Source organism: Varanus komodoensis, unplaced genomic scaffold (assembly GCF_004798865.1).
Source record: "Varanus komodoensis strain SLA01 unplaced genomic scaffold, ASM479886v1 scaffold19, whole genome shotgun sequence".
In the NCBI taxonomy this organism is placed as follows: Eukaryota; Metazoa; Chordata; class Lepidosauria; order Squamata; family Varanidae; genus Varanus; species Varanus komodoensis.
The window spans coordinates 9551882-9575855 of record NW_025335550.1 but is presented as its reverse complement, the minus strand read 5'-3'; the positions used below and the strand labels follow the sequence as shown (position 1 = coordinate 9575855).

The window sequence follows — 23974 nt, the reverse complement described above, 5'->3', positions numbered from 1 at the left end:
TTAGAAAGATTCCCTAACTGTCCAGACGAAGCAGTGAAGTATAAATTACATGGTTCACTCCTCTATATATTTCTTTCATGACTTTTATTATGACCCTAAGAACACCACATAAGTTGAAACTAGGTATGTTACCTGTTTTAAAAATGGCAAAACTAATCTTAAAACCTTGGTAAGTTCTAATGACACACCGATCCAACGAAAACAACAAACTGGAAGAGAAACCACGAATCACAAGAAATAACATGGGGTGAACGTCAATTGAATAGGGATTTTTGGTCTGTGTGGAAACACAGTCTTAGATTCTCACCAAACCAAGTCAGTATTCGGTTTCAACAGTTACACAACAGAAAACAACCACAGCATGATGTACAGTCTATGCTCTAGCAACCAGGAAGTGCTAGAAACGGCACTTCACATCCTGATAGAGCCCTGGCTCGTGGATATTGGTTATTCTGCAGATAAGTTGGTTCTGACTACGCACTGATACTTGCCTCCGTCAACATTCAGCATTCGACATGGTGTTGGGCCCTCCTCAAGCAACTAAACCCAATGGAGGTACATCTCTTTGCTGAAAACTGTGGTATCTGCCCAGCTGTATGGAGCTGGGACCTTATACCCTGACTGTGGATCTTGCCGCTGTGTTTTGCATGCGTCTGGATGCCGTTTGACTCTTCCAAGTCTTGCCTGGAGCACATGCACAGGAGTAGGGGAAACAGAAGCTCTGTGGCAGAGAGAGCTTGAAAGACCTATGCATACCTTCTGTTAATTTTCATAAATGAAGCATGGTGCAACTTGAATAGCAGTTTATCGGTCAGACAAATGATGGGGTCAGACACCCTAGAATGCTAAGTGAGGAAAGGACAGCGTAAGGACAGTGTCGGCAGGTAAGTTCTTATCAATTCATCCAATAGCCATCATTCTGTTGGTTGGACGGTTCTCCAAGATTTTGTAGATGAGATTTTGCCGGTTCTACCAGCCTGCAGGTGTCGACTGCCATGTGGGAACGAGGCTTGCTGGACTTGAGAAAACTCGAAAGGTTAAGGTTTGATTTCTTCAGCTTGCTGGCTTGCTTTATAAGATCTCCTGCTTGGGTACCACTACCTGAGGCAAAAGTGTGGTAGGCACTTCAGAGCCGGGTGTCAGGCCTAGCTTGTAATCTTCACTTCCTGTACTGGTGGAAGGAGAAGGAAGGGACGTTTCAGGAGAAGCTGTAGAGGAGAAAAATATTGAAAAGGTGCGGTGCACTGTGGTTTCTACTGGATTTGGTTTGCACGCTCTTCCCACCTCGATGCTTTTTATGGAGCTCTCGGCAAGATGCCCGAGCTGATCCGCTGCCTTCCTGCCACCACCTACTTGCCCTGCCCCTGAGACACCTGAGCCCAGATCTGCTCTGGGGGTGATGAGGAAGCACTCCATGAACAACATTCAGGCCTAATGCTGCCCTTCATGAGATCCAGAATAGTGTGTTGGAACAGGCCGAGTATTTTTAGCAAGCACCCAGAGAACTTATTTCTCTGCAGCAAGCCGGAGGGCCTAATTCCAATTCGGAGAAGCTCTTAGGGCTGCAGTCTGGTGGTTGGCATGGCTGAAGACAAAAGGGGAAGACCCTCAAAGACCACCCAGTTTCAGCTTTAGAGTTCTTACCACCAATAAGCAAACCTTAAGAAAGACTTTTTAACATCTGATTTCCCCCCCTGCTTTGCCTATTCAGGTAACACCACTCTGGCTTTCTGTTCACTCATTGCAACGGAGACATTTGGAATCTCCAACATCTTTGGAATAGATTTCTAAGTGTTTAAGGAGAGACTGGAGATGCACAAGGCAGGCGTGTCATGAGTGGGGCGGCTGCAGCCGGGGGTCAGACTAGACAGCCCAGGAGACCCCTTCTGACTCACTCTGTTTCTCTGTTTCTATATAACGCCATCTTAGTCAGATCGCTAGAGCATCTACTCCTACATTGTGCCTACTCTGACTGGCAGCTCCTCTTCAGGATGTTGAGGGTCTTTCCCTGCCTGGTCCCCCGATAACATCTTAATAGCCAGGAGCTTAACCAACGCTTTTGTGCATGCAAAGCGTCCTCCCTTTTGCCCCTGAAAAATCACCCCAGTTCTTTAAAAATTAAACCTGCAACGTTTTTAATTGGTGCAATACTTAGAAAATTGAGCACCTACAGACTGAAACGGCGTGGATTACAGAAGCCATGTTGCTGGGCAGCCCAATGTGACCTGAAAGTGGTTCTATGTTTAGGCTGGACGGTCCGGACTGGTACTGTGGAACATCAATGGTGCTTCCTGCAGGGCAAGAGAGAACGCCAGCCAAATGATTCTGCCAAACGGGGATGAGCAAAGAGCAAGAACGCAAATCATTTTCACACTGCCACCATCAAATCTCTAAAACCTTCTTCCAAGAAGGGAGCTTAGTAGACTCTATTCCAGGTGCCCTTTTCATGCAGGCATAGACCTACCACCTACCTGAGGGACACCCTCAACCCTGACGGCTCTTGAGGCCACGTCTTGTGCTGGACGCAGGACTGGAGGTCACACTCACAGAATCTAAGCTCATTTGCACACACATGTGAGCAATGCGTTTCTTCCCAACACTCAGAATTCACCCAATCTCCACATAAATGCCTGCAACGGTCTCTCTCACGTACTTTTCATCCCATCCCACCTATTTTTCCGGTTGTATTTATTTATTCTATTCCATTCCATATTTTAATAAAGAATATAATAGTCCTTCTAGAACTGCAGTTAGTAGCTGCATAGTGAGGCTGACAAAACCCCCAAATTCCAGCTACTTAACCTACAGTTTTCTTACTGTGTTCAAAAACCACTTGAGATGGGGAAAAAACAAAGAAAATAAATTATGTCTGTGCCCAGCGATGAGGTGCTTTTTATCCTACTCTGTTTCGCTAGGATAAATGACAGAAATGGTCGCTGTAGCATGTATAGAACAATAAAATGCAGTTTTAAAAAGAAAAAAGCAGAAGTCGACCCAAGGAATCAGGTTTGGGTGTCTGCAGAGAATTTCCTTTCTGAAAACCACAAAGGACTTCAGGAAAGAAAGAAAAAAGTCAAGCAACCATTTTGCAACCAATATTTAAAAGGATTTAAACATTTCCCAAGATACAAGGAAGCGGGTGGCGTTTCCTCGTTCTCTGACTGTGCAATACAGGGATTGTTTGTGGGGCTCTGAAAATCCCAAGAAACATATAAATGTTGCTTGGTTTAGTGGTATCTCCTGTGAGCTTCCAGGAAGTCCTTCTCATCCAACGGTACCAGCTTCTCGGCATACCATAGGGAATATGTGCAAAAAAAAGCAGAGCCATGGATGGACAGATCTAGGCTTCCAGCTTTCTCCCACAGCAAAACAGTCGCCATTTTCAAGGCATATGGGAAGAAGCAACCCCCCACCCCATTTCTGTACCTCCCAGGAGCATCTCTTGCAGCAAGCTGTCTATCCTCGCCACACCAAAGAGCTTCATAAACTGGACCTGCTCGATCATCTGCCACGTGATACTTTGCAGAGGAGGGAGGAGGAGGAGAATGTCGCTGAATCGCCCTCGCGAGTCGTACTGCCGGTCATTGATGTAGTCCTCCAGGTTCACCTGCACCTGGAAACGCATGTTCTTCACCTTCCCAGGCTCACTCAGGCCTTTGCAATCTGGGACAGGAGGAGATGGGCTGGGTGAGCATTTGCCCCTGTTGTGGAACGTGTTCATCCAAGCTTTACTCTTCCTACTGCTGGAAACACCCCCCTTGCACATCCGCGGTGCAGAACCTGTGGCCCGGAAGCCAAATTCGGCCTGCCTGGGACCTGCATTCAGCCCTCTGGTCTTTCTCAGATGTCCGTGCCCCTTTTGAGCAACTACGGATCGCACAGCAGTTCTCCAGCGTTTGTGCTGATTTTGCCCAGTTTTAAGCGGTTTAAAAACCTCTGTGCCTTAGTTCCTGGCCATAAGAGTATGCAGGCATTTTGGGTGATTTTGGCTCACCCACCAGCGGACGCCAGCCTCCCAGAACTTTTTATTTTCTTTCTTTATTTAGCACTTCTGTATCGTCTTGTAGCCACATGGCTTTCTAGATAGTTTACATAATAACTCTTCGAAGCAGAAAGAGGTTTTGAGCTTACACATCTCTGATCAGCAGTAATCAGGTATTTAAACCGCTGGTGAAAAATTAGTTTGTGTTTGCATCGGTGTAACTGAACAGTGTGATGGCTGCAAGAGTTACTTTCTTAGCTTTGTGTATTTTTTTATACCTCTCTTCTCTGCTGAAGCTTTCAAGAGGGCTGACCACAAAAGTATTGGAATACATCAGGACACAAAAAAGATTAACACTAAAAGGGATAGTGCTTGGAACAAGGGTGGGGGACATCTGGTCCCCCAGATTTTGTTGGATTCTTGCTCCCATTGACCTCAGCCATAGGTCTCAGAGGCTGGAGCTGATGGGACTCAAAGTCCAACAACATCTGGAGAAGGTCCGCTTCCTCCAGTATTACTTAGAACAGCAAGGGGACCACTGAAGTATCCAGAAGACAGTGGAGAAGGACCTCTACAGCAATGTGACAAAAAGCAGGGTGGAATATGGGACCATTTCCAGGTCTCGTATGAGACAGGCAGGCCATGGAAACATGCCACTTAATTTCTCATCATCTTCTGATGATGAGTAGGTTTGCAAGGAGATTATGTGAGAGGACCATACCTGGATCAAAGAACACAATGGCTTTGAGGCAGGCATACTCATTATCATCAATCTGGATTTCTCGTAAGGGCTTCACTAGCTCATCCAAGATCCTGGTAGCCACACGGGCAATCTCCAGTTCCGGGCATTGCATTGGGATGATGAAGTCATTTCCTGAAGATGAGGACATAGAAGAACATCATGCCTGAAGGCCAACGTTTCATGCCGATATTGAGAATTGTTCCATTGTAGTGTACAAAGGACCACTTTTTCCACGCAGGAGTGAAGAAGCTTCTACAGTTAGAGTAAGTCTATTTAATACCCTCTGCAGGAAGCTAAGGTACAGTTTTCAATGCCTGACCTGCACAGAGAGGTTTCAGAGGTACCAAAAAAAGGGGGTAACTAAATGGCAGAAAGACGGAGCGTTGATTCAATGAAGATGACCTACAGCAGGGTCAGGCAAGCTGATTCTCTCCAGCAGGGCCCCAACCCGGGCAGGAGAAGGTACCAGGGGCAGGTAAACTAGGAGGATGCAGGGCCCAGGAGATCCTGCAAAGGCAGGCAAGGTGCTAGAGCTGAAACTCCCTCAACGAAGAAGAAGACTTGTGATGCTGAGGCAGCCACTGGAGGGAAGAGCTTGCTCTTATACAGCTTTTTCAGCCGGCACTCGTCAGGGGACTGGGCCCGATCCTGCAACTACCACCATGGCCATGCTGGTTCTGGCCACCAGATGGCGCTCTGGCTCTGCCAAGATCCTTCCAAGCAAAAGGGACAGGGCCAATATGCTCCAAGGGGTATCCTAAGGGAAAACCCTTACAGGCAATATTTACCTCTGATAAGAGGTGCTTCAAAGTTGTTCGGGTGGGATGAAAGCCCACCAAAGCTGGGAAGCCACCCCAAACTCTGGGGAAAGAGTATGGCCATCTGGGGCAGGATGGTACCCTGGCCAGCAAGACCGGGCTCCAGGCTGGAGGTTTCCCACCCAGAGTGTGAGCATCCATGGGAGCAGTCTTCCTTGGTAGGAAGGGCTCTGCTTCCAGAAGGACCTCAGATTTTAGGGACCCCATGGATGGACCTCGCCCAGGCAGTGGCTCTCCTGACCCTTTGCACAGCATCTTAAGGGGCCTGGAGGGCTGGCTTCCCTCCGAGGAAGGGAAAGGAAAGTCCACTTACGTCAGTGCAGTTGATCCAGAACAAATCTGGATCCAACCCTGTTCCTTTCCCAGAATGCAACATCTCCCCCCCTTCCTTCCCAGTAATAGCAGTGCCAAATTTGCCCCACGGGAGTCATCAAATTAAGTGGCAATGCACAATTTGCCCCAGGGAACCAGAATATCTAGAGGCAGAATGCAAAGAGATATTCCAGATGTTATACTCTGCTCCCCTAATAGCAAAAAACAGCAAAAAACAGCATATTGTTGGTTTTAAAGCAGAGGGGAGATAGAGGCCTGGGTTGCCACGACTGGGAGAACCAGATGACTGAGCGCTTTGTCTTTGATTACCTAATAACAGAAAATCGGTGTATGGGATAGAACGCTTTGCAACTCCCAAGAGTAAGTGTTCTCCAGCGTGGGCTCTTAGCAAGGCAACCTGTGGGTGGCAAGAGAGAAGAAAAGGCTATTTCCTGCTTCAGGAGATGGTTGGGCAGAAGGTCTAGACACGGCACATGCGAGAGAGCCTAACTGAGAGGCAGTGTGGTGTAGTGGTTAAGAGCATGGGACTGGGACTCGGATGATTCGGGTTCGAGTCCCCGCTCGGCCATGGAGCCAACTGGGTGACTTTGGGCCAGTCATAGACTCTCAGCCCAGCCTACCACACAGGATTGTTGTTGTGGGGATAAGTTGGAGGAGGAGAATGATGTAAGCTGCCTTGAGCCCTTCGTAGGAAAAAGGCAGGATATAAATCGAAAAATAAAATAAAATAAAATAAAATAAATAAATAAATAAATAAAATAACTGGCATTTGCAGCGTTTTCTTCATCCTCCCAAGATTCATTGTGGGATTCAAAACATGTAGACACTCCACCATCAAATCACAATTCCCCCTTTGCCCAGCATGATTCTCCACCTGCTTTTGTGACATTTTGCCGAACAAAGGCACCTGAAGATCTCAAAAGCCTGCCAAAATTTTGGTAATGTTTTGGTTAACCTAACCAAAATACTGTGTATTTGGATAGGATGAATTTCCTGTGAGGAGGCGGTTTTTACAAAAACCAAGAAAAGTTGCCCTTTTTCACCTGGTCGTCCAGCGGAAGTTCGCAGAATGCCGGGATGTATTTTGCCCACTCGACGAGGACTAAGAGCTGCTGCTTCATTGACTCACACACATCGTTGATGGTCGCGATTTTTTTCATTGCAAGGTCAGCGCTGTGCACTGGACGGAGAGCCGAATACTGTAAGAGGGAAAAAGGGGGAGGTTGCTTTAACTCAGCCTTCCCCAACTCCATCCCCACCGCAGTGTGTTGGGTGACAACTCCCATCATCCACAACTAGCTTGGCCAATGTCTCCCATGCGATGTATTTCTCTCCTTCTCACACCTGTAGCTCCGCACACCTTCATAAATCAGTTCCCCCAGCTGAGCTTGCATTTATCACATCCAGTTGGAGAATCAACCCTTCTTCCAGCAGATGGCAATACACCCCAGCTGTTTTATTGCCATTTGAAAGATTCAGAATGATCCACTTTTGAAAATGGAAACTGAGTGGAAAGTTTGATAGGAGGAACCTATGCGAACAAACCCTGAAATGTTGAGAGATGTTTGTCCTATGCATTTGTTTACAGGCGCCCAAGAACGATGAACTTTACCATTAGGAAAAGTGAAGCGGCCAACGCTGGGAGGCGGCAAGAAGGCCTTGAAAGAGAGAGGATGGATGTCCATCACATCTGCAGTCCCTCCTAAATTAGCCCATTGCTTTCGGGGTTGCTGGAGACGGTGTCCCACCAACAGTATTAAGTCAATTCAGCTGCCCATCCAGTTGGTGTTTGTTTATAGAACCACTTCAACATAGAAAGAGGTATCTTAAGTTCCTTATGTTAGTAAGATGTCTTGACTGAATGGGTGGACCTAATTCTTGTACAATCAGCCCCCAGTCTTTTGGAGCAGGTTCTACATGACCGTGAGAACCCCGGAGAAAGGGGCTTTCCTACCTGTTGTGCCATCGCCTCCGCCTGGGTCAATATGGTGATGGAGAGGGCTCCGTTGTCTTCATAGCTGCTTCTGCGGATGCTGATCCTGTCCCGCTCATTTTGAACGGCTGGCAAGGGAGAGAGAAATGAACGGTGGTGAGCCAAGAAGGTGTAGATTTGGAGGGTCATGCAATCAGTGGCTTATGGATGAAGGGAAGGAGGACCAGCACTCGTGTTAACAGCATCCCACCAAATGTTCATCCCCCTGGCCAAAGTCAGATACAAAGACACTTGAGATGTAGGCTGTTGGAAGGCTATTGGACAGAGAGCAGACCGAGTGAAGCAAAAAGTTTAAATATTTGCAGATCATTCAACTCACACAACCTCTGTTCCTGCCTACCAACACGCACACATACACACACAGTTTTCTAACAGCTTTGAAAAATTTCCTGCAATTTCATTGCGAAGTGCTAATATTGTAAAGTCTGGACCAGCTAAAAGGTAACTTGCACGTGAAGAAGAGAGAAAAATTCTTCATGAATATAAACTGAAGCTGATCGATGGAGGTTCCAGATGCTGCAGAGCGGTTGAGAGTTAAGATGGGAGTCGGAAGGTGCTTCACAGTTTTTACTGGATCAGGCTGACCTCCCAGGTCTGATCTACTCTGTGTCTGTGAGGACAGATATGGTTGTGCATTCAGAAGGGTATAAGACCACAGCTGAGAGCTACAGGAATAAGTACTGTGGACATCCAGACGGGGGCTTGCTTAGTGGACATATTTATAAGTTGTGCCTCTGCCAACACAGGTTGGTCCTATACAATGGAATAGATCTGGAGCTGTTTGACAGGCCAAAGAAACAGTAGCAGATGAAAATGGTGATGAGACTTGGTGAAGAGGTGGGCCATGGAGAGCATCATTCCCAAGGGACGTCAAAAACCTGGAGTCGATACTGCACATACAGGATTACCTTTCAGGAGAGGGCCAAACTGGACTTCAGATAGGCTTTTTGGGGCCACCTTACAGCAGTGAGCTGTGCCAAAAGCAAAAACTATCTCTCCAAGGCAGCAGTGGAATTCAACCCCAAACACCGTCAGCACAAGTGAAGATGGCACTGAGGGACTCCCTGGGCAGCAAGTCAGCCTCCCAGTCAAAGATAACAATAATTGCAAATTTTGTACGGAATAAAACAAAAATCAGAAGGCCAACGTGGAAGGTGCCAAGAATAGGTCCCAGGGAGACCATGTTGGGAGACTCCAGCCTCTAATCATCTTCAGGAACACCCTGTAAAAGTGTTTCTAAGCATGAGGTCATTGTTCTCTTCCAATAAGAGATCCATAAAAAGATCTCTCTTCTTTTTCATTTCATTTGTTGAAGAACCTCTCAGCTGAAGAAGGGTTTTTGTCTCGTGTGGGATTTTGACTACTGTGGGCTAAGCTTTACATACAAATGGAGAAGATTTGATTGAAAAAAAAAAAAAGAATTCTTCAAGTAGCCAAAGCAATTAGCAGTTCTTCAGTCACCTAAATCAGTAAGTATCGATACTTGAGTACAGAAAGAAGGAATATTGTTTTATGACAAGGTGAGGCCAGAGGGTAATCTGCAAAACATTACAAGGTGTGTCTCATAAAGCAGAAATGAGTGGACGATCTGATCTGATAAATGCAAGATCTAAGCAACATTGGTTTTATTAATGCTCCTATCAGAATCACACCCTTTGGAGAGCAAAATGGTACACCTTTTATGGCATGTGTTCAGTATTTTTCTTTTGGTGCTGATAAGAACCATCAAGCCTAATGCACGGATGTTCTTGAGATGGTTTCGGCTTTGTCGCAAGAGGTGCCTTGGAAGAAAAGCGCTAAGGTGCCAGGTGTAGTTAATATTCTACCAGCTCTGAAAATAAGTTATGATTAGCTGGTGAGTCTGCTGGTTGAAAAATGAGCTTGAGCGCTGTGTCACGTCTGAAGTGATGGGTGTGGAATCTTGCGTCTTCGCAGTAAGAAATTATTCAAGGCCTAGCTTGGAACCTGTGGTGATTTTCGGCAGAGTATCTGCTCTAAGAAAGGGAGAGAGACCCTAAGAGAAGGGCAGATATTGAGCGTTGCGGCTAGGTTCAAGCAGGACCAACCACACTGGTGGAAATGGACTTCTCCTTTTACTCTCATGGCCACCCCCTGAATTTGCTGCTCAGAGTCATGGGGTCCTGTGAAATGGGGAAGGTGCAGTGTTGGGAGATCCCTGGAAATGTGGTGAAATAAAGTCCTTTTAAAAAGAGGACAGTTCCTGGATCTAATGTGGGAGGGATTCGAACGGGAACATAGAGGCACTGCCCTGGTAATTTTACTTCTAGAATTGTGCCATTCAAAATTTATTTATTTATTTAAAACATTTCTATGCTGCCCCCATCGCAACAAAGCCTCGGGGCGGCTCACAACATTCATTAAAAAAAATACAATTAATTAAATACAAATACAATACAATTAAAATCCACCTTTCAGAGTCAGTGAAGTCAGAATATAATAATACCTTTGAAGAATGGCTATTGTTTCAATAGGAAATAAATCCAGTTTAGGAATTTAATAGGATTTACCCTCTGTATTTTTCTTGAGTGTTGCTGTTTATGCAACCGCTGGGACTGCTAATGCGAACTCACTCTCTGAGGATGTTTCTTTGGGAAGTTCTCTCGGCAGGATACACCAAAGAGTGGCTAGTCGGTTTGCACGGACTCTACAGCTTGCCTACTTCCAAAGCTTCCTTAGGAAAAAAAAGTTTTCTAAAATACTTTAAAAAAAAAAAAAAGTCCTTCTGGGACTTCAGCATGCTAAGATGACCCTGGAGTGCGTAAGGACCAATGGATGGATGGGTGAAAGCGAGAAAAAATCTGAGGAGAGCAACAGAAAGGAGAACCGTAGAAGAGGGTAGGTGAAGGGTGGAAAGAGTGAACAGGATCGATGCCATGTTGCGACATTTGGAGTCAGGGCCCATGTTACTGTTACATAGAAACAGAGCGAGTCAGAAGGGGCTTCCTGGGCCATCTAGTCTGACCTCCGGCACCAGCCGGCTCCGCTCACGACATGCCCACCATGTGGACGTCCAGCCTATCCTTGAACACCCTCACTGATGGGGCCTCAAGGACCTCCCGTGGAAGCCCCTTCCACGCCCTCGGGGTCCTGACTGTCGGGAAGTGCTTCCTGGCATCCAAATTGAACCTTGGCTCCCTGAGCTTGGCTCTGTTGGAGCGCGTCCTGCCTTCCTCTGCAGGGGAGAACAGGTCTCTCTCCACCTCCGTGTGACACCCCCTCACATGCCTGCATGTCGCCAGCAGATCCCCTCTGAGTCTCTTCTTCTCCAGGCTGAAGAGACCCAGTTCCCTCAGTCTCGCCTCGTGCCCCATCCCTGCAAACCGGCCACCAACAACACACAAATGAACCAGGAGCAAACAGAGAGGACCCCTTAGCTGAAGGGCTGGATGAGGAAGAAACTTTGGTCTGAATTCTTCTGCAGTGAAGAATCGGCTTGGAGAAGCTTCCAAGCCTGTCAAGCTATTCCCAGTCAAAGCTCTATTTAGTGGGTTGTCCTGTCCAAGGCTGGCTTGGAGTCTAAGGTACATAAGCTGGGCCAGGAAGTTTCCACCTGTGAACACCCGGACAACTCACAGAACAGGGAGACATGCAGATCCCTTCATCATACTCCACCCCATGGTGGGATAGCTTGTTTTCCACTTGAATAATAATCATTGCAAAATGTGTGCTTGCACATGTACTGTTACATCTATGTGAAAACTACACAAGTTGGTGCCCTCTTTCTATCTTCCCAGAAGAGACCACCCCACCTGCATTTCCATGAAGAGCTTTCCCTAACGCATCTGGACAGCATGGCAGCGCATTCTTAACATTGCATTCCCCCATGTGTGGCTCCCCTCCCTCAAACGTGTCAGACGAAGATAGGTGTCCATTGCTTTGGACCTCATCTCCCAGAAGCCTCTGCCAGCATGGCTGATGGCCAGGAAGGCCAGGAGCTGGAATTAAGCATATCTGAAGAGTTCTTGCCCAGACCTGCCTGCAATGTCATTTTGTAAGACGGCCACTCGGTTTAGATCTTCGCCCTGGATGGTCAGGAGGGTTCTGAGGCTAAAAGGCCTCATTCAGCTTTCTCAGCGCCAGGCAGCCAATCATAACAAGCTGGGAGGAAACCTGAGTGAACAGATTGCTCATGGACTGGGCAAGGTGGTGGTGGGTTGGTGGAGGGTGGGCGGGGGGGGGGGGGTTTGGCCGGGGTTTGTGCTGAGTCAGAAGCTCCAAGCTCTGCCAGAAGAATGAGGAGAAAAGCATCGCCTGGCACGGCACCGACCAACCTTGGCACGTTTGATCCATTTTGATTGCCGAGAGAGAAGCAAACATGCCCCCTTTTGTCTGATGCGAACAAAGGGCTGGAAAAAGTCTTCCTCGGTACAGAGACGCTTTGCTGTTGCAAGCCCCACGTTCTCTGAATTTCGGGGAACATTCCGCAATACAGCCTGCAAAACCTCACAGCACCTTCCAGGCCTGGAAGCTTGAACAAACAGGGCAGTGTTTGCTCTCCTGCTCTGCAGTGGAACCGCAGCCAATCAGTCCCCAAAACTTTCCATTGGTCTTGCATTGCCCCAGAGGGCAAGGGGGTGGACGGCGGCGGGGGCGGGCCAGGAACTGAAACCAGCGGTGAGCTGGGGGAATCAATACATGTACTAGGACAGGTTGCCTCTACGTCAAAGGCAGCGATATTCCAAAATGTTTGCTAGCAATATATACCCTGATCCAACCACCCAGGGGCTGAATGCAGTTTATTTACTGATGCATTTTTTCTTCTTTCCCTCCCCACTTGTCCATATGCAGACCTCAAAACAAGACAAACTCTGGAAGAGGGTGATGTTGTTTTGATGCTGCTTCAGTAAAAGAAAGGTATTGGGTAAGCTTTAAATCGCCACAAAATCACATTCTCAATGCATTGCAAAAGATCCAGAGGCTGGGGTAGAACAGTGGAAGCTTCTTTCCTGGGAGGAGAAATTGGAGGACAGATTTGGACATGGTATCACTGTCATCTTTTCCTGGAGGTGCCCAAAGCACTTTCCTCTTCACAGTTGCATAAATCCGGGAAGGGAAGGGAAGGGAAGGGAAGGGAAGGGAAGGGAAGGGAAGGGAAGGGAAGGGAAGGGAAGGGAAGGAGGAGCTGTGCTCCAGGCTATGATAATGGAAAGCCCTACCTGTGTCAAAATCTTCTCCCACCCTTGGCAAAAATCTTCCCTGGAATTCCTCTGCCCACAAATGGGGTGGAGAATTTTGAAGCCCATCTGCACACTGCCTAGTCTGGATCCCTGGTGGACCACCATCCCCTATTTAGACCGAATGGACCCCTGAGATTTTCTGAAGAGGCGGCACTGGGAACATCAGCTAAGCAGGGCAGGATCAGACCAGAGGGTTCTCTTCTCCCAGGGGCTGACCAGCTTCCCCCAGACCACTGTGTGAACAGGGTGCTGGACTGCATGGACCTTGCTCTGAGCCAGCCTGCTTCCTCTTGCGTTCTTCTGATTCAGCGCTGAATCATGCAAGTCACTATTGAAAAATGTGCCAAGGTATGGCTGGGGGTGACTCACAGGCACCCCGGAGCAAGTGCAAGAGGTGAGCATCGAAACAGGTGGCATGGAGCTCTGGATCAAGGTTTAGCTGTAGGCCACTTACCTTCTTTCTTCATTCCTGCCCGGAAACATTTCTTCAGCCGGCAGTATCGACACTGGTTCCTCTTGTCTTTGTCTATCACGCACTGCCGGCTGAACCTGGAAAAGAGAATAGGCCAAGCTAGAAGAGAGGAGAACATCCAGCCAACGGCCCACCTGGTCCAGCATTCTGTTGGACACGAGTCTAATACCATCCCCATTCCATGTTGCCCCTCCAGTTCTGATTCCGATTCTGAGGTTAAAACCCCGAGCAGCTGAATTTTGGGAGAAAGGAGCCTTCGCCATTGCAGAGCAGAACCTGGGCATAGTTACCTGCATGAATAAACGTGATTCTTGCGGACGCTCCTTCGGAAGAACCCTTTGCAGCCATCACAGCTGGAAGCCCCGTAATGCTTCCCGGTCGCACGGTCGCCACAGATGGCACATAAGGAATTGATCCCGTTTACCAGCAGGCTGCTGTTGCCTGAATCGGAAACAACGGCATCTGCAACGACAAAATGGCGGCACGAGAACATCAGTAAAGGGTGCTTTGGGATGGGAGAGAGGATGGCATCAGCCTCTGTTGAGGGATTGTGTTTTTGAGGGGTTCTCTACAGGAGATATTGACTGTGCCCTCGGGATCCCTTGCTCATGGAAGTCTACAGGTCTCTCCTCCCAGGGCTTTTCCAAAGCTTTGTAGCCATTTGTGCACCAGTCTGGTGCGTTCCAAGATGGTGCCATGATTAATCACAGAATCATGCCATTCTGTTCCTCAATGGAGCCACTTTGTCTTGTGTGATGGAATATATAGTAGGTACAGAGGGGCAGGCAGAGAAGTAAGCCCTTGGTGGAAGGATGCCTCAGTCCTCCCAAGAAGACAGCCAAGAGGAAGCCTCAGCAAACTGCCAGGTCGTGTGTGCCATGCCCTCCCAAGAGGAGGATGCACCAGAGGAAGAGGGAAGGAGCCAGCATGGTGGATCCCAGCCAGGTTCAGACAAACCAGACTGACAGTGCTGGAGTTCCACTTCTCCTTCTTCCTCTAGGAAGGCATACAAATATCCCTCATGCGTAGAAGCTCCAAATCGGAATTCAAGGGTTCACCAGGTGGTTGGTGTCAAATGTCTTGGGCGAGCCCTGAATCAGAGGATCATTGAATAGAAGAGTTGGAAGGGGCCAAGGAGGCCGTGGGTCCAACCCTGTGCTATTGCAGGATGCCAAGTCACACCATCCCACTCAGAAGGCTGCCCAGTTCCTTCCTGAATGTCTCCAGTGCGGGAGAGCCCCCCACCTCTCCAGGCAGCTGGTCCCATGGTCGCATTGCTCTGACAGTGAGGAAGCTCTTCCTGATGTCCAGCCTGAATCTGGGTTGCTGCAACTTGACTTGATTATTCCATGTCCTGCACTCCGGAATCGGCAAGAAGGGATCTTGGCCTTCCTCTTTGGGACAGGTTCTTATAGATTCCCTTCTTGGAGACTCTCCGAGGTTGCACTTCTGATCAGGTCAAGGGGCACCTGCTCTAGCATCCTTCTGAAGAACTCCAGGAACTAGAAGACTGGTCCACCAGAAATGAGTTAGAGATCCACGGTCTGCTTACTGCAAACCAGCCCAAAGATAAAATGGCAGCAAGTGCAGCAATGAACAGGGAAAGACAAGCACTGAGCCAGTGGGCCATGACTATAGAGTTTCAGGCGAGTCCCGCAACACAGAGGCAAACCGCACCTTGCTGGAGAAGGGAGCAAGCCAGCAAGCAAGCCGTCCAGGTCAGCAGCCAGTGTGTCCTGGGCACAGCGGTGAAGGGATTGTTCCTGGCCTGTTCATTATGTGCTGGCTCCAGAATTGCTCTAGCAGCAAAAATTGGGGCAACAGTGCCGTTCCAGGAATTGTTGTGCAAGAACAATAGAAGCCACGGTACAGTGTTGTGCAAGGCCTTGTCAAATGGCAGCACAACTCGGCGTGTCCATTCTCTTTCTTGCACAAGGAGCTCAGACTGAGGGTGCTTATGGACAAGGCAAGAGGGTGATTCTGGTTCCAGCTGTATTGAGGCAGGTGCCCTCAAGATGTGCTGGACTACAACTCCCATCTGCCCCAGGTAGCCTGTAGCACCTAATTAAAGAGGAATTCTAGGTAGATGCCGTGATGGATTAAAAGGAAGGAATGTGTCCCAGGCTTTTTAGACCTGGGAGCTCTCTGGTTCCACAGGCAAGCCAGGATATTGGGACTTTTCAACCCAAATCACCCTTCTGAAACTTTGTGTAAATACTTTTTGCAAGGCTTCATTGGCACCTACCATCTGTTGCTAGGTGGAACTCAGCTAAGTAAATGTTCTCTTGAAATTTATGATGATGACATTTTATTTGGCCATAAATATTAGCCAGTGCATGTATTTTCAAAAACAGAAAAACCTGGTGGATTGTTTGAAAGATGGGGAGAAAAATGGCAAATGCTACAATGACGAGAATACAGGGGGGAAGGAGGAAGATTTACATATTTTGATCCTTATTTACACACTTACGGAAAAGTCCTATGTGCTGCCCTTTGGTAGAACTTCCCAGATGATTTATAAAAGCAGGATAAAACAGGCAAATACAAATACACTGAAAGAGAGAGGTGACGCAGTATGGCATCAATCCTGGGAGTCTTCATAGAGATCCATAGGATCACACTATAAAATACACGTCAACGTTTCAGAGAATAAAAGCACCCGAAATGTTAGCACCCTGTGAGGATCTCTGGGAAGGGAATTCCAAAAATCGGTGCAAACACAGAGGCTCTTCTTGTCTTGCTTCAGAAGGGGGGCGGGGGTCTGGAAGAGGGCCTCTAATGGAGGCTTGGTGATTGGGTAGGTTTAGGTTTGGGGAGAGATGCTCCTTCAGCACCCAGCTCCTCAACCTTGTACAGTTTTCAATGTAAGCACCGGCTCTTTGTGTTATGCTCAGAAATGGGACAAAAGCCAATGAAATGCTCTGGGAGTGGTGGGAAACGTCCCCACCAGCGGGTCCCAGCTGAACATCTGGGTAGGTGTATTTGAAGCAACCGTGGTGGTTTCTGAGCACTCATCACAAGCACCCCATGTTCAGCTCATGGCAGAGGTTGATCCTAGAGCGTGGATAATGGTGGCCAGGCTGTTTCTGCCCAGAAGAGGACTCAACTGGTGTAGCAAAGCTGATGGAAGTCATGAGGGGGCTTTTGTGTGACAGGGCAGCACCCATGAGGCTTGAGGATTGGCTGAGCCAAGCCAAATTGGGAGAAGAGGAAGAGGAAGAGGAAGGGCTTGTTTGTCAACACTGGTTTGTTTCAAGAGTGGACCATATACAACTAGTGTGTGAGTCCAGATTTTAATACATTTGTGACAAGAAAAAAGGCATAAATGGGCATTTAGTTCATGTGTCAACCTGGAGAAATCATGAACTGCTTTGCACCTGCGCAATATTAAGTCTTTTTTTAAAAACAACAACGATGACCCTGTACCAATATTAATATTATGAAACGCTCTCAGGCATCTCCAGCCAGCCTACTTTCCACCCCACCAGTAAGGTTGGTCACAAACTTCCACAGTCATTTTTGCAGCCATTCCTCGTGGGATGTGATTTTAGGATTCCTCCTTAGAGGAACCTTTCAAAACATGCTTCCGTCCTGAGTAGCTTTGGGCAGGAGAATTAGTCCTACACTTTAAAAAACAACAGGAACAACAGGGAGTCTCTGAGATGCATTCATGGTGAGAATTCTCTGGCGAAAAAAACACCCACTCAGTCCAAAGTCCACAAGCACTTTGGAAGTAACGAACACACCACGTGCCATGCAGAGATTTACGGCCCAGTCTTGGGGATGGAAACTGAACCTTTAAGGAAGTGTATACTATACAGTTGATCTTCGGTATGCACAATGCATGAAACATAGCCAGAATGGGGCATGGTATCGAAAGATGAAAACATGCCATTAATGGTTAACGTCTTCAGCGAGATGGACTTAGTTCTTTCGTGGGCAATGAGCTTCTAACATAGCAAGGGTGTTAACCTCAGGACCATGGTTTGGGTTCTCCATCCAAGCTCCCAGGAGTCCTCCATTGTCTGTGCCTCCTTCCCCCAGACCTTTTTCCAGCCAGCAATTGTTTGGTGATTCCCAGTTTTGCACAGTTTTGCCCCATTCTGGAGGACCAAAATGCCTCTCCCAGCAGTGAGAGCTTTGACGTTCAATATGGCGGTCCTTTTGGTCTCACTGCTTTTGCCTTCATCCACCCCTTCTCCTGCTGGAATGCTGCCCCTGAGAGTCCTCCAGGAGAAGACTCCTCTTTTGGATTCTGGATTTACAGTTGATTGTTGGCATAGTTTGGGACTGTGTGTGTATGCTGTGAGGGTCAGCCATCTGAAGTATTCTTTGGGAGGAAAGACACGGTGCCAAGAACAGAGAACTGGTCTGGAAGGGCTGCTGCTCATCCTTTCGCCCAGAAGAACTGGGCCAGGAAAACATGCTAGTCTGGCCTGGAGGGACTCTTCTCCAGACCAAACATGGCTTGACTCCTGCCAGAGGCCCATGGCCAAGGACCACTGCTCCTCATCTCCCCTGATGCAGCCTGCTTGTTCACCCGCCCCCTGCCTTGGTGTAGGAACGTGGAGGAACAAGCAGAAGTGGCAGATGCCTTGGCCTCCATGCTCTTCCTCTTGAGGAAGCCCATGATCCGACAGCAAAGGAGGAGTGATGGAGGGGAGAAGGTAGACTCCTTCAAAGAGGCAGCCCAGGGAGAATGCCTTGCCGAGGAGAGAACAGGAAAACATGGATCTCCTGGCTGTTCAGATACCCCATGCATCATCCTAAAGCCAGATGTAAATGTGGATTATATCTCTTTAATGGTAATGTGGTCCCACAGCCGACCAGCCATCTCTAACGGCCTTACTATCTTTGCAAAGGTCATGTTGAACTATTAGGATTGGGTGGGGGATATCAGGGTAAACAGAAGAACATTCCCATAAGAGCTGTTTACGAGCCAGATTTCAGAATGACTCCGATTAACAGGACACTCAGCCAGAGATATAAAAATGGAATAGAAAGAACAAGTGTGAGGAAATATGGCATGAAGCAGGTGTTAGTCCAGTGCTGATGATGAAATGTAAGACAATTGAGGCAGATAAAATAGTGCTGAAGAGGGGAACAAAGCTAACAGACATTGCCTGATGGAGAATTTATGTCAAGTTTGTATAGCTTGGTTTGGAAAGGAAAAGAAGGGAGGAAGGTATTGTTTATTGTACTCTAGAACACAATAACTCACCATGCTCTGGTTCAATCCGTTTTTGATGATGCATCAAACTACCAGCATGCATTCTGGCATTTTTATGCACCATAAAAATGGACAGAACCAAACATGTATCACGGTTCATGGAATGTGTTATTTATCCCCCAGAACTCTTTATTTATTTGTTCCCCAGATCTATGTCCAACTTTTCTACACGTGATTTAAGCTGGCTGAGAATTGGAAAAAATCTAATGTGATCTTAATAAAACAAGGAGAACCCTAATTCACACAGCCCCCAACTCCCTTCAACAGCAATAGTCACTGAAAGAAAGCTGTCCTTGCTTTTTGCTATGCAGAACCTGTGTAGCACTGAAGGCGGGCTACACAGAGCTTGCCTGGGGAGTACAGTTTCCAGGGGTTGCATACCAGCACAATGGAAACTGTGATCCAGAGTTCAGAAAATGTGACGACACAATGCGGTTTGGAGAAACTATATGTTGTTGTTCAGTTGCAAAGTCTTGCCTGACTCTCCGTGACCCCATGGACCATGACACGCCAGTCCCGCCTGTTCTCCGCTGTCTCCCAGAGTTCAACCAAATTCATATTCATGGCATCAGTGACACTATCTAATCCTCTGCTGTCCCCTTTCCTTTTGCCTTCCATCGTTCCAGCGCCAGGGTCTTTGCCAATGAGTCCTTCCTCCTCATTAGGTGGCCCAAGTATTTCTGCTTCAGGATCTACCCTTCTAAAGAACATAAACAGTGAAAATGGATTCTTATAGTTTCTAAAGCCCAAACTTACCATGGTGAAATATCACAGCTGGGTTCAGACAACACAGTTGAACAGCATTGGTTAAAAAACCCAACCAACCCCAACCGCACGGGTTGTTGTGTTGTCTGAACCCAGCTGCTAAGAGCCAGCAAGGCATGGTGGGTAGAGTGCCTAACTGGGACCTGGGAGATTTGGGTTCTAGTCCCATCCTCAGTCATGAAGCTTCCTGGATGGTGGAATCTGATTCTAGTTGGAGAAGCTCTCCTCGGTATTTCCTCACCAAGTCAACCAAGGGCTTGTGTAGACCTGCCACACCCCAAATGTGCCGGATTGCATCTTCCATCCAGGTGGCTTTGGGCCTTTCCAACACAAGCCTATTAAAGTGCTGAATCTACTTTCAGTTCCCATGATAGCCTTTAGGGGGAATTGTGGTGCAGTGAAATAACACAAATCTACAAAAAAGAAACAGTGTTTTCTTTCTGTCATTAAAAATAACACCCCATTTTTCCTGTTCTAAAAAAAAGCAAGCTAGCAAGAGAACAGCCTCAACAAATGTGGTGCTTACAAACAGAAGTGAAACTGGAGGAGAGTGACATTGTCTAAAGAACCCATAAACATCCATAAGTAAGGCATTGCAGACACACAATCAATTCCTTGTGTAGAAAAGCTCCCAGAGGAAAAGCAGACACAATAAGCAACCCCTCCCTCTCTTCGGTGCTCCCCATTTTCTAAGCAGGGGGTGTCTCGGTTTTGTTTCAATGTAAACTCCATTTCAAGAGTCAGTGTCGCGTCATTTCCCACTTCCTTTTCCAAATGACAACAGAGAATGTTGATCAAGGGTTGTTTCGCTTTGGCAAAAGAGAAAAACAAAACGCCTTTGGAACGCTTGACAGCATGGGTGGCCAGAAGCCGTGGACAAGCCTTTGGAAGGCAGGCAGTCATCTGCCGAGCATTTCTCTCACCTCCATTTATTTAATAATGTCAGCAACAAAATACTCCATCCCCATCCTAAACGATGCAGCTGAAGTGAAGACATCTATTTAGTTTGGTTGGTAATTCTTTCCTTTGAGTCCACCTCTTCCTCAACTTTCCCTAACACCATAAAAAGATGCCCGTTTGCTGTCTTGGTCCATCAGGCCCCCGGGCAGTCCTCCTGCCATCAGATCTCCTGGCTAATGGGATGCAAATGGTCCTGAAGGCTTGGCCCAGGGGACGGGGCCTTTAAGCTGTTTTGACAAATTTTTCGAGAGGATGCTTATCCAAGACAAACAAGCTAATTTCAAAACAGAGAGTTCCTGAGCGGGCTTACTTATTAACGAGTAAGCAAATAGCACATGGTCAACTTGAGATAGCCTTCACCTTTAGGAAATACTGGTATGGTATTTCTACAGTTTTATACACACACACACACACACACACACACACACAGACACACACACACACACACACACACACACACACACACACAGACACAGAGACACACACACACACACACACACACACACACACGTATCTCTCATATGGTATGCTAGTGTATCTGCAATATATAAATACAGAGAGAGAGAGTCACACACACACACACTTCATAGGATTACTTCAAAACTGAAACAAACGGGCAATTCAGTAGAGAGCAGGAGAAAGCAATAATTGTGTTCTCTCATCCATTTCTCTCCCAAGCATCCTGAAGAGGGTATGAGAAGGATTCCTAAACCACATGAAAAATGTCAAGTGTGTTCCTGAGTCTTGTTTTCATGTTAATTTTCGCAAAAAGTGAAAATCAAAGCTGTAAAACTCCACTCAGTTCATTTATCTTAAAACATATACGTAAATCAAGGAACCAATAAAAAGATCATAGCTTTGCTTTTTTTCATCCTTCCATTACATATAAGCCTAACTATCACCACAAAATACCGTATCATTGCTACGCTTTCTTTTTGGCTAATGGGGCAGAATATAAATAATAACCTCCTTCTCCTTCTCCTTCATTCTTCATGTTAATTCTTGGAAGGAAACCTACTGATTACAGTGAAGATTATTTCCATGTAGCTGTCTTTCTCCAATTTCCTCCCTCCCTCCCTCCCTCCTTCCCTCCCTCCTTTCTTCCTTTCTGTTTTCCCAACCTTCTTTGAATTCCCTCAACATTTTTCATGAACTTTCACTCTTGTTAAAATTCTGGACAACAGGTATACCAGCGAGTGAGCAAGCTTTTGCCAGAAACACCAGCAAGATGGAGGTCCAGTAGCAGTTTCTGGCCACATGCAGCCTCCAGTGTCAAATTCACAAGAAGGTAGCCGTCATGTCATTGCACGCACACGAAAGTACACACACAGACACACACAGAGAGGGAAGGAGCCCTGTGGCAATTTAAGGGCTAATGCATTTGTTATAACATCACATTCGTGGATTAGAGGCCACCACACCAGAACGCTCTTCTCAGCTGGTGGAGACGCGGGTGGAAAGAACAGCATGAACAGATGCTCATGAAATACACCTTGGAGCAGTTGTACATGAAACGGCAGTGTATGTAACACAAGCACAAGGACTATTCAGAGCAAACATGAACACTAGCCCCAGGATGGCCATCCCCTACTCCGCACCCAAGGAAATACTCCTGAGTGCCAAGGAGGAAGATTCCTTGCCACCGAGAAGAAGATTCCCAGGTAAAGCTACCTATTCCTTGTTGGAAGGACTGGATTATTTCATAGGATTGTCGATTGATGTTTTCCACTCACTCACTTGTGGCCATTTTCAGTGGCTTGTCATAAGCAAAATGGCCATCTATTGAGATAGACACAGTCTATTTCTTGGATAAATGTGTCTCAGACATGAGAGTGAGAAAGCGGCCTCTTCCAAGCTTTCTGAGATATGTTCCCCAATGTGGGGAAGTATTTGGTTATGTTGAGATGTCACGTAAATGAAACTGTGGAGGAGTGCAAGCCATTCCTACTGGCATCCATAATCCCACATCCTAACACAGTAAGCTTTCAGTAAGACTCCTTATCTGCAAAATAGGCCATTGTTTACCCCGACCCTAACCAGGAACATTCATCCTCAGAGACTTGCAAGAGTTCATGGGTACAGATCTGACTGCCTCCACTCTTTGACCCCACTTCTCCTCATCCACCCAAGACAGCGACTTCCAAACCATGTTGACAAGAGGACGATGGGAGACAGTACCAAAGCGTATTCTCACCTGATGAATTTGTGGGCAGCACCCTCAGATTTTCAAACTCCAGCATGGTATACGAGGAGTCGAGGGACTCGGCGTAATCTGGCATTTCCATGTCCATTAGGGTTTGACAAATCCTCATTCTTACTGTCAACAGAGACAGGGCAGGGCCCCCACAACCCTGCAGTCAATCACAGCTGAGGGTTTCCAGCATAGTAGGTTTGACTACCACCCCAAGCTCCCAGCATGACAAATCATTACCTAATTCCCCAACTCCTCCCTCTCAACACTATCAGAAGGGTGGAAGGTAGAAATGACCTGGTCTTTATTGCTCTCTCTCTCTCTCTCTTCCCCCGTATCTTGATTATATGATGCAGATAAGGCCTGGTTTAACCCAACGAATTGCATCCTCCATTCAATAGCATGAGGTTTATGGCAATCCTTGAATAAACATTTTGAGAAGTGCAAGCAAGCAGGGGTGTTCCAAAGTGGCTTCCCAGACTAAGGCACAAACTACTGAGCAATGTTGAGCACTTGCTAGGTTATTTGCAGTTGTGTTTCTCAGTAGATTGCTTCCTTGGTGTCTGTAAAAGATGGCAGACGCCTTCATTTTGTGGGAGAGAAAAATGTTCTTTATTACACGGAGGTAATTACATACGAGGTCCATAACTTCCATGTAGTCTGAAAGACCTGATTCTGCTTAATCTTAGAACATGAATTTAGATCTGGCCTGATTGAAATCTGGATGGGTGACTTCATGTTGTGAACTGCCCAGAGAGCTTCAGCTTTGGGCAGAATAGAAATGTAGATGATGATGATGATGACGAAGATGAGGGTGATGACGATGATGTCATGAGCATGTAAAGCCAGAAGCAAAATCCATTATTGGTTATAAGATACACACAAAACAGTATGGGGTTCCACTTGGATGCCATAGGGTTGGATCCAAATACCATCATTCTGAATGCAGACACACTAAAATTAATAAGGCTGAAGTCTATATCAGGGCCCATCTGTCTCCTTAGGTCTGCATGAAGTATGACTAAGCCTGAATCCAACCTGTATTTGATATTGCATTGAAAAATCCAGTCTCTGAACAAGGCTAGAATGTTTGCTTCTTTCCTTAATACTTAGATCTTTTCCACTGTCGTTGGATGTAGGGTTAGCCCTGTGCAACTGAGCAGGCTTTCCCACCCTCTCTTTCTCCACTCCCCACCCCAAAAAATCTACACAGAGCTTCTGGGAACCTATCAATGAAAGGCAGAACCTAGAACCAACTCCAGTTTTTGTGTGTATGAACCATGTCCAGCT

The 23974-nt window shown here is 47.0% G+C and overlaps 1 protein-coding gene across 2 annotated transcripts; it reads right to left on the bottom strand.

The window, feature by feature from the left end:
- Positions 1-786: 786 nt before the first annotated feature.
- On the bottom strand, positions 787-22900 carry LOC123022346 (hepatocyte nuclear factor 4-beta-like). Of its 2 annotated transcripts, none has more exons than XM_044428011.1 (10): positions 22688-22896; positions 13829-14000; positions 13521-13615; positions 7830-7936; positions 6919-7074; positions 6185-6272; positions 4704-4856; positions 3427-3663; positions 2172-2291; positions 787-1208 (listed from the first exon to the last, which is right to left on the bottom strand). In XM_044428011.1, exons 1-10 carry the CDS (start codon positions 22803-22805, stop codon positions 1072-1074), a joined length of 1383 nt encoding a protein of 460 aa, XP_044283946.1. In that variant the 5' UTR covers positions 22806-22896; the 3' UTR covers positions 787-1071. The 2 variants fall into 2 exon arrangements, with proteins under 2 accessions (XP_044283946.1, XP_044283947.1); XM_044428012.1 differs by having other exon boundaries at positions 1055-1171; positions 22688-22900.
- Positions 22901-23974: the final 1074 nt, after the last annotated feature.